The 10,690-nt window shown below is 51.6% G+C and overlaps 1 protein-coding gene across 1 annotated transcript; it reads left to right on the top strand.

The window, feature by feature from the left end:
- Positions 1 to 8,029: 8,029 nt before the first annotated feature.
- On the top strand, positions 8,030 to 10,392 carry GSX2 (GS homeobox 2). The gene is made up of 2 exons (XM_082726807.1): positions 8,030 to 8,883; positions 9,546 to 10,392. The coding sequence occupies exons 1-2, from the start codon at positions 8,310 to 8,312 to the stop codon at positions 9,884 to 9,886; spliced, it is 915 nt and encodes a 304-aa protein (XP_082582933.1). The 5' UTR covers positions 8,030 to 8,309; the 3' UTR covers positions 9,887 to 10,392.
- The last annotated feature ends 298 nt before the right edge of the window (positions 10,393 to 10,690 follow it).

The following is a 10,690-nucleotide window of genomic DNA, read 5'->3' as shown; positions in this document are numbered from 1 at the left end:
TGGGCTGGGGTAGAAAGAAGAGCAGGGTCTTCGTATGAGAAAGACGTCAGTTTGAATCCTTCCTCTGACACCTGGAAGCTCTGCGCCTTGGACAATTTGTGTAGCCTCTCTGAGCCTGTTTCCTTATCTGTAAAATGAGAAATCACTCGACAAATATTTATTTCCTGATATATGCCAGCTCTAGGCTGGGTGTTTGACACAGACGGTGAATAAACAAAACAGACCCAGTTTCTCTCCAGGGGCAGCTTGCAGGCATTTGCAGAGGGGCACGTACCCAATCAATCAGTGGACCTATGTATTGATTACAGTCAAAGCGTTTCAAGTAAAGGAATAAGCTGTTTCATTTACCCACTTTAAATGTCTTTCAGCACTTTCTATGTTCAGGTTGTAGGGGAATAAAAACAATCCCATTCCCTGTCCTCACCCCACTACCAGTTTGTGCCCCGTCATATGGACCACATTAAACTGGCCTTTGTGATCTTCACTATATAGGAAAACCACACTAACCAAGAAGTGGACAAAAACCAAATGAGTAAATAATAAAAGTACCTACCTCACAAGGTCATTGTGAATATTTAAAGATACATTAAAAAGCTTAATTGATACCCTGGCACATAATAGGTGCTCAATAAATGCTAAGTATCATTAGGAGACAGTATTACCTAGTGCCCCAAATTCCAAACTCCTGCATTAGATAGACAGCATCTGAATCCTGGCTCTACCATCTTTAGTTATCTGGCCTTGTCAGTCTTTGAACCTCATTAAGACTGAGGATTCTCATACAAGAAACAGCCATCATAATAGCATTTTACCTGTCAGATCAAATGAGATCATGCAGGCAAGGCTCCTCATTCAGAGCCAGGCACACCGTGGAGCTCAGGAAATGGTGGCTATGAAGACTGGCATACTGAAATGGCACAGACGACAAAGGGGCTACCTGCCTGGCTCTGTTGGAGGAGCACAAGATTCCTGATCTCCAGGCCCTGAGTTCGAGCTCCACGTTGGGTTTAGAGATTACTAAATAAATAGACGTTAAAAACAAACAAACAAACAAACAAACAAACAAACCAAACAGACCAGCAATGCCAGAAGGTTTCTCCAGGCCAGAGGAGTGTTGAAATTTAGGGCAAGGTCCCAAGTAGGTGCTTCCAGTACACCAGGCCTTCAAAGGGGTTGGAGAGTGGGACGTGGGAAAATTCCCCTCGCAGGCCCAGGTTGATGGGGCTGCTGAAGGAGACAGGTTCGCCCAGAAATTGAAGGCTAGAGGAACCCGGAGTTGGGCACCTTCCGGGTGCAGGCTCCAGGCTGTAAAGGAGCCTTGGAAGTAGAAACTCAGCTCAGAAAAGGTGCGCCATCTCAGAGAGATGCTGGGTCGCTTACTCCAGCCTCCTGGTTTCCCTCTGCAAAGCCCAGCATTCTGATACTTCATTCCCGGGCCTCAAGGGCACATGGACCTGCAGATCCCAGATAATAATAAAAACCAGAGCCACTGACAGCTCTTACCAGGCACCAGGCCCAGCGCCAAGCAGTCCTCAAGTCCTCACAAGGACTAGAAAGTGGCGGGCATTTTCCCATCTCACAGGCTCAGAAACTGAGATTCTTCCAATCTCCCTGGCTTCCTTTCAGTTCTTGCAATTAACCAAGAGAAAGTCTTCCCAGCTTTTGTGTGTGCCCTTCGGTGGCCCGGAACACATTTCCCAACCCTCTTTCCCAGGCCAACTGCCACTCATTCTGCCAGTCACCTTCAGGCTTCAGTTCTACCCAGTCCTAGAGCCAAATGGTAGTTTCTCTCCTTTTCACGCGACCTTTTGCCATTGACCGCCACTGAGTTGAGTTGTTGAAATTCCCAAGGGAGCTGTCTCATGCAACAGCATTCCCTGTCTGCCAAGAGCCTGCGTACAGTAGGTGCACCATACACACTTTCCAAAGACCAACTGCTGAACCAGCCTTAGAGAGGGTTAAGTTCTTCTCTTCAGGTTCCAGGATTAGCGGGGGTAGGATTTATCATTTATTTCTGAACGCTTACCTGCATCAGAATCATAGCAAGCATTTTTGTTTAATTCTTCAGCTTGGGGCCCCTACCATTAAATCAAAATCTCGAAAGCATCCCTATTTTTATAGCACTGTCCGGGTGATTTTTGTAGATGACCAAGGTCGAACACCAAAAAGGCTAGATGGCTAAAAATTACAAAGGTTCACTCTCTTTTTCATAGCATTTAAAACAAAAACAAAAACAAAAACAAAAAACCCAAGACTGTCTTGAATTCCATTACTAAGCAGCTATTTCAGGACATGGCTTTCAACAAACTTTAGACGGAGGGAAGTGGGGAATTCATCTGCGTGTGAACGATTGAGCCCTCCCCTTATGCTCCCAGCAACACCCTCCCCAACATAACAAAAACCACCAACTTTGAAGAAGGTAGTTTAAAAAAAAAAAAAAAAAAAAGGCCAGCGCCAAGGGGACTGGAGAGGGAGGGAGGGAGGTGGAGCATTTGCTTCAATTATCCGGATAATTGTTCTGCACCTCAGGCCATTGTTACTGAAATGAAACAATATTCTATTGGATACAGTCTCGGCCTTTTCAGGCGTGCTCCCCGCAGGGCCTAGCACACGCTGGGCACTGAGTAGGCTCTCAATAAATTTTATTCTGATGACAGAGGAGCGCTTTAAGGGTGTGGGGAGGGATGCCCTGTTAGGCTGAAGGATTTGGGAGTGGGCGAATATGAATTAAGGGGAAGTGGGGAGCACAGGGGCTGTGTGGCTGGGACTCGGTGTCATCAAAACCGTTCAGGCTGTTCCCGAAATTCTGAGCCAGACTCCTCACTCCTTTCCCAGAAGCCTCCTCCCAGCCCCCTCTTCCGAGGGCCGTATTGAACTCTGGCGCTTGTCGTGAGCACAAAGGCGAATTGAGGTTTCTCAAAGGCCCATCCGCTCTGAATAAACACTAGGGAGAAGCAAGACCATTTTTTTGGTGGCGGGTGAGCACGGGGCCCGCCGGCTGCCCTCTCGGCGGAACGGGCTCGCCTGCGCCGCGCTCACAGTAGTATTCGGGCAGCACACGGGAGAGCCGGGCGCCAGAGCCCCTCTTCCCTCTGCCAGCGCAGGAATGCGGGGACCGACTCGGAACGGCCCTGCTTTCATCCCGACTCAAGGCTTTCGAAGAAGGGCTTGGGTTCTCGAAGAGTGTGTATTTGCTAATGGCAACCTCGGATTTAATGAGATTCTTTTAGTTCCCCCACTCCCAGTCCGGTTTGCAGGTTACAGCCTTATCTGGGGATCCTCGTTTTCCACCCTGGCTACACATCCCGTGAACAATCGCCTCTCCGGCCCCTGCAAAGAGAGCGAGCGCCCCATTTCTGCGGAATGCACGTCTCAGTTCATCCGAGGCTGGCGGGCTTTTGATGGCCACAATGCGAGTTACGCCCAAAGAGTGTCTCTTTGGTCAGATCGACAACGCTTGGCTTCACGTTTGCAAGTTAAACCGGCAGAAACCCGGCTGAAACTCCCACGCCAGACGCCGGCGACGTTTCCCTCCGCCCTGCTCAGAGCAGAACTGGGGAACGGGTCTGGGCAGGGGTGGCGGGGGAGGGGGGGGGCAAGGGAGGGAGGGAGAGTTGTCAGCAAGCGGCGCGGGAAAGGAGACCCGATTCTAAGCCGCCATCTAGAAGAAAGGGGGGAGGACCATTTTCTCTAGTATATCCCTCTTGTTTTTATTTTTAATTTTTTTTCATTTTGCTTTGTTGGCAGCTTTACCCAAACAAAAATGAATAAATAAATAAATAAAACGAGAGCGTTTTCTCCTTGTCTTCACCTAGGTAGCTGCTTTTCTCCAGCCCCTGAAAATGTGACTCCTTCATAAAATCAAAATTTATGATTATTCAAATGTTGGGGACTGTGAAAAGAGAGGAAGAAAGAGAGAAAATTAATATTGCAGCTGTTCTTCTGATTAATGAGAGATAATTGCTCATGAAAAGTCACCCCTGTGGCATTTTGTTGTCTCCTGGATCTTTGTTCTTTTCCACTATTATTGAGGACTTTCTTGAAGACTAAGCGGTTCTTTTCAATTTTTGGGTATTCAGAAAGGGTTGCCTGGTTACAGAGAATGGGGAAATCTCGGGCTATATCGGGTAAGATGTGCCACAGACAGCAATATCACAATGCCACTCGGAGAAAAGGATGGATACAAGTTAACGATGCGCTTTCAATAAAACATTCATAGACTTGTTCACGCTTTGATAATGACCTCATTAAAGGGAGCTGGGGGCAAGTAAGTCCTGTCTCCTGTTTGTGTTCGGCTAACAAAACCCAGCTTTGAGATCATTCATCGCTTTGGAAACTAATATGAAATCAATGTAAGAGGAGCAAATAAATCCGAGGCCGCCCCGCCAACTCCTGGGCTGTCCCGCCCTGCTCGCCGCCTCCGTTTGGGGCAGGAGAACCGTGTGGGCAAACTCTAAAAACAAGAGAAAAAGGACTAGGGATTGGGGGGGGGGGGTGCTGTTCCAGGGGCTGGGGTGTGCGCAGAGGAAAGGGCAATGTGGGAGTTACAGCTCGTAAAACAGCTAAGCACATCAATAGGTCAGAACTCTAGGGACTGCGGAATAAGCTACACTAAGTCCACATCCTTTGCTTTCCCTGACTTTGCCCATGAAAGGAAATAGAGTGAGAAGCAAGAGGGGAATGTGGGGTCCAGGTCAGGTGTGATCCCGGGTGGGGGAAGTATTGGAAGACCTCTTGAAAGCTACAACCAAGATTCAAATCTCAAGACTGAGTAGGAGGAAACTGCTCATCCATGCTCAAGTGGGAGAGTGCAGGGGCAAGAAAGTGGCACCTCTGAAATGCTTTGATTTTTTTTTTTTTTCTCTTTGGAGGGTAAGGGTGGGGTACCCCATGGGCATGTGTTCAGGTGGATGGGGGGGACAATTTTGTTACCTTCATATTTGTGACATTGCCTTGCACTCAAGGAAGACAAAGCCATCTTCTGTCATCCCAGCAAGAAGGAGGAAATCAAAGGATCCCCCTGCCCCTTAAAAGAACTAATTTTCTCCTTGAATTATGAAAGTAATGGCTTAGGTAACAGCCTGTACTCTGTACCCGACTGCTTAATACCGAATAAATCCTTCCACGTGGCTCCCCGAGTCGTGGCAATTAGAGCTCATTATAGGCTCATAAGAGCTCTCATTTCAGGGATTACTTAATGGACGATGAAATTTTATCGGACAGAATCACTGAGAAATAAAATTGCGTGGCAGCGGGGGCACTGTGGGGGCACACTGACAGACGGCTCAGGGGTCCCCTTTGGCTTTGAGCAGGTTCAAGGAGCTGCTGTCCTAGGGAAGGGTCTGACTGGGCAGGCCAGCCACATAGCTGCTCAGGGGCATGGAGGGTAGGCTTCCTTTGGGAACAGGGGTGGCAAGGCACAGTGGAGCCAACTTCTGAAGATGGGGCTGGAGTGGAGAAAAGAAAGAAAGCGATCCAAAGAGAATTAATGAGGAGACTCTAAGGAGAGCCTCAATATAGAACGTGACCCCCAGATTTTTGCTCTTGGTGGGCTCAAGCAATTTATTCTTTAAATTTTTTAAAGTTTGTATTTTAATTCCACTTGGTTAACATGCAATGTTATGTTAGTTTCAGGTGTGTAATATAGTGACTTCACACTTCCATATGTCATCCTGTGCTCATCACCATGGCTCAAGCAATGTACCAAGTCCTCTCACACAGGCGAGTTTCTCAGGCAGGGTCTGCTTTCCGCCTCAAATCTGGCCCCAAGCCACTGCTCCCCTGCAGCCCTAAGTCACCCCGTGGGCCTCTCACGTTTCTCAAAATTCCTTAGCATTCCAGTCGGACGTTTCCATACTTAGACATAAATTAGTTGCTCACGCTTCATAATTAGGATTCTCTAAAACCAAATGGTCCTTGCATAAGCACAAATTCCAGCAATTAGCATAGGAGCTCTTCCCGTGAGCATACCCAGAACCACTGGGAACACAGTGACCCAAACTGTAAGCCGAAAACAGACCTCCTCTGATGACCTTCAACCCAATCCAGAAGGGGAAAAAGGAAAGGGGAAAGCTATTACTTTCTTTGAGCACTTGCAAAGTGAATAAATACACATAAGCATAAAGTATATAAATTACACACACATATACACACGCATCTGCAAAGTGAATGGGGAAATCATGTCACCTGTTTGCACAATTTAGGCCTGTTAAAAAACACCCAGCTTTTAAGCATCTCTTAGTGGTTGAGCTCCCATTCTTGTTGGGGCTTGAGTGATTCTGGGACTACGGGCGTTCTCCTGACACGAGTGAGGATGGGTGGGCAGGCCGGGTTGAGGCTGAGTGTCTGGGGTGGCTGCTTCGGCAAACCTTGTGGTACAAAAGTAGTTACAGCTGAGCTGCCCTGAGTTAAGCCCTGAGACTCCTTAATTGTTGTCACAAGATGTTGGATTAGCACATTTCTGGAATAGCTGTCTGTTTACACTCTGGAGACCCACCGTCCACTAACCGCTTTCTAATTGAATTCTAATCACATTCAAATAGCTCAATAACCAGCCTCAGCTGCAATTCATAAAACTTTAATTGCCATCCATAAATCCTGGGCTCCCCAGAGCGGGGCGTCCCTACAACCCAATTACACCTCTCTAGTAGGCAAAAGAAATGGTCCCAGAGATGAAAAGGGGGAAGGGAGAGACAGACAGAGGACAGAGAGAGAGCCTATGCCTTGCACTGAGAAGTTGATGCTCCCCTAGGATTTGGGCACTGGTTTCTCAGAGGTGGAGGGAGTCCTGTCCCCAAGTTTCTTAACACCATTGTGAACGCAGGCCTGAAGTCAGCTGTTTTGGAAAAAGGGTCAGATTTGTATGGAGCGTTTGCTCACCCTCCCTGCTCCAACCGGACTTCCCTACAGGGGCAAAAAAGGGAAAGCTCTCACCTCTGCCCTCTCACCTTCTCCAAAAATCAATAACCTCTATCTCGGCAGCCACCAAGGTGCAAGTCTTCTGCTGGAGCCTGTGCCCCTCGGATTTCCTTTCCCAAACCACCTCTCCGTATCCTGAGGCAGGATTCCTTGAGTGGCTCAAATTCCTTCAGCCTCTTTCAGCTTTTAAAGAGTTGCGGGGTGGGGTGGGGGGGAGTGCTTCCCGGTTAGCCTGCCAGTTGCTCAAGGTCTGTAAAACAGGCGCAGAAAATCACAGGACCCAGAGCATAGCCTTCCCCAAGCCTGCTCCGTCTCTAGGAGGGCTGGGGTTTGGGTCCTCTCTCCAAAATCATTGGGATGGAGTTTCCAGGGTTGTCCTGGAATTGCATTGGCTTGGAGAAAGGAGAGTGACTCCTGGACGGGTCTCTCCGCCGAAGGCTACATCGACGATTATAAAGGAGCACAAGGAAGTGTCCTTGATCTAAGCAGCTCCAGGAAGGCCCCAAGTGCAAAGGCATTTTGGAGCGTCTCAAGGATTAGAATGAAAAGCTCTCTGAAGCTTCTTAGGTAGGAGGCTTCACTCTTGCGCCCCGGGTCGGATGGGTCACGAACTAACCACCTGAATGACTCTGGCCAAGTCCAAATGCTGGCGGGGCGGCGGGGGGGGGGGGAGGGGGGACTGTGTGTGTGTGTGTCCGTGGTCCAAACCGCGGTGCGGGACTGGGCTGGAGCCAGTCCACCGCCCACACAATCGTGCTGGGAACAGCAGGCCTCACACTCTCCCGGCCTCAGCCGCGGCTGGTACAGAGGAGCAGGGAGCACTGGGCATCCCTATTAAAAAGGCCTCAAGGTCCCCACCTGGTGTCCTTTTCGGCCGGGAGTGGGTAAGAGTTGGCTGGGGCCCAGGCCAGGGAAAGGGGTAGGATGGAGGATGCAGCTCTGATTTCTCGAGAAAGCGTGGAGAAAGAGGGGGAGGAGGCCGGCCTCCCCGCGAAATTAACAAAACCTACACTTTGCAAAGTCTCCCCCATCCCCCTCCTTCGAGTTCTTCCCTGCCGCGCGCCCGCCCCTCCTCGCCGCCTCTGTTGTGACTCGGGCAGCCTATCCCGAGGGTGGGGAGCTGCTGAGGAGCCTGAGCCGAGCGGTACTCCGCAGCATCACGTGCCGGGGTGGGGGCTATAAAATCCCGGAGCCGGGGCGCCGGGCGGGGGACGTGAGGACCAGCCCTCTCCAGGGACCCCTTTGTTCGCAGCCCAGACGCCGAACACCTCCGCGTCCCCGAGGGCTTGACCGCCTGCGTCCGCGCCGCGCCCGGGGCAGAGCTCAGAACCGGAGAGGAGGGGAGGGGGCGCCACCGCCGGCCCGGCCCTCCAGCCACCCCCCCTCCCAACATGTCGCGCTCCTTCTATGTCGACTCGCTCATCATCAAGGACTCCTCGCGTCCCGCGCCCTCGCTGCCAGAGCCGCACCCGGGGCCAGATTTCTTCATCCCGCTGGGCATGCCGTCCCCGCTGGTGATGTCTGTGTCTGGGCCCGGCTGCCCGTCCCGCAAGAGTGGCGCGTTCTGTGTCTGCCCACTCTGCGTCACTTCGCACCTGCACTCCTCTCGCGGGCCCGCGGGCTCCGGCGGCGGGGGCGCAGGCGCCGGGAGCACAGGGGCCGGCGGTGGGGGGGCCCCGGGGGGCGCAGGGGCCCTGCCCCTGCTCAAGGGTCAGTTCTCTTCGGGTCCCGGGGACGCGCAATTTTGTCCTCGCGTGAGTCACGCGCACCATCATCACCACCCGCCGCAGCACCACCATCACCACCATCAGCCCCAGCAGCCGGGCTCCGCCGCCGCTGCAGCGGCCGCGGCGGCTGCGGCGGCAGCCGCGGCAGCCTTGGGGCATCCTCAGCACCACGCACCTGTCTGCGCCGCCACCACCTACAACGTGGGGGACCCGCGGAGATTCCACTGCCTCACCATGGGTAGGGCGGGGGCTCTGGGCACCTACGCGCCGCGCCTTCCCGGCTCCCAGGAGCAAACTTTCCGCCTCCAGTGGAGGAAGTGGCAGCCTGGGGCGGGGGGTGAGTGGGAGGAGGGGCTTTTCGTGTAACTGTGGAGTCGTCCCCAGAAGTTCCACCAAGGTGGAAGTTAGCTTTCCAACCTCTCCAAGCAGCCTCGTCCGTGCACTCCGGGGACCAGTCTTGCGTAATATCGGGGCCTTTGGGACCTCAAACTTGAGGGTTGAGAAACCGAAGGCTAAACTGGCTGAGGTTCGGGGTGGGTATGTTTGAACTTAAGTGTGGCATTCCGTCGTCGGGGCTAGCTAAAGCATGTCCATGCTTTTGGCCAAGCCAGCCTGCCTCTCTGCTAGGCTTGAAGGGAGACGACCGGACAATGCCCCCCACCCCTCTTTAAGCTTCTGACTTCACATCTCACACATCAAAGGCCTTCACTTGCTGTGGGGGTCTCTGTCCTTCCCCGCTGAGTAACGAAGTGCCATGAAATAGGAAAGGGAGAGGGATGGGGACAGGTGCTTGAGCTTCGCGGGTGGGTCCTGGAGAGGCGTCCTGTCCAAGGGCTGGCACGTGGGGTGGGATCGCCTCACCCGAGAATTACGTCTCTGCCTCTCTTGGCCGGTCTGCAGGGGGCTCGGACGCCGGCCAGGTACCCAATGGCAAGAGAATGAGGACGGCGTTTACCAGCACGCAGCTTCTGGAACTGGAGCGCGAGTTCTCTTCCAACATGTACCTGTCTCGACTCCGGAGGATCGAAATCGCGACATACCTGAACCTGTCCGAGAAGCAGGTGAAAATCTGGTTTCAGAACCGTCGGGTGAAGCATAAGAAAGAAGGGAAGGGCACCCAGAGGAACAGTCACGCGGGCTGCAAGTGCGTAGGCAGCCAGGCGCACTACGCGCGCTCCGAGGATGAAGACTCCTTGTCTCCGGCCTCGGCCAACGATGACAAGGAGATTTCTCCCTTATGAGGAAGGCCCGCGTCCCTCTCACCACACGCTCCTGGCCACCCCACAACACCAAGGTGACCGGTACCCAGGGGCCCAAATCCTCACCCATGCTGTGGTCCCATCTGCAGAAGGACGGAGTTGAGCATTCTCCCCGCGCACATGCCCGGCCTGACCCTTCAGGTCTCATCCTTGACCTGTTTGTTTGAAGTTCCACTCAAAGTTATAGGTCTTTGTTTTTTTAATGTAAATAATCTAGATTCAACTCTGCTTTGTCAAGTAGCAGGGGGAAAAAAAAAAAACACGGTTGGTTTAAGTTTAACACTGTATGAGGGTTTTTGAAAGCGCATGTCCTTTCCCCTTCCCCACTGTCTTTCAGAACCTAAGAAGAGAACGGGGGTTTCTTGATTATTTTCTGTTGTTGTTTTTTAAATGAAAGTATTCAATTGCAAATAATTTAGAGAATTGAATCCTGTAGGTCTCACCTCCTGAAAATTTGCCTGGGGAGAGATTGGAATTCAAGTTGCAGAAGTCCCTTTGTATGTGAATAGTTTTATATAAAATTTATATTTATATTTATTTAAATAAATGAAACAAAATCAAGGTTTTCAATTTGTGGTGTTTGCTCTCACCATCTTTCCCCGTCTCCCCCTTGCCAATACCTAGAGAAAGCACGGATGGGGGGAGGGAAGGTGTCTGAGAATATAGAGGGAAGTGTTGACTAAAAACTAGTAATGTGGGGCTTGGGTTGAGGGAGCTCATGGCACCCCCTCAGTGATGATGTTGCCTACGGAATACTAACTCCCCATTCTCAAAAGCTAAGCTGCT

The sequence above is a fragment of the Mustela nivalis genome (assembly GCF_964662115.1).
Source record: "Mustela nivalis genome assembly, chromosome: 4".
NCBI lineage: Eukaryota > Metazoa > Chordata > Mammalia > Carnivora > Mustelidae > Mustela > Mustela nivalis.
Note: the sequence above shows the minus strand (reverse complement) of the source record. Positions and strands in the feature narration are given on the sequence as shown.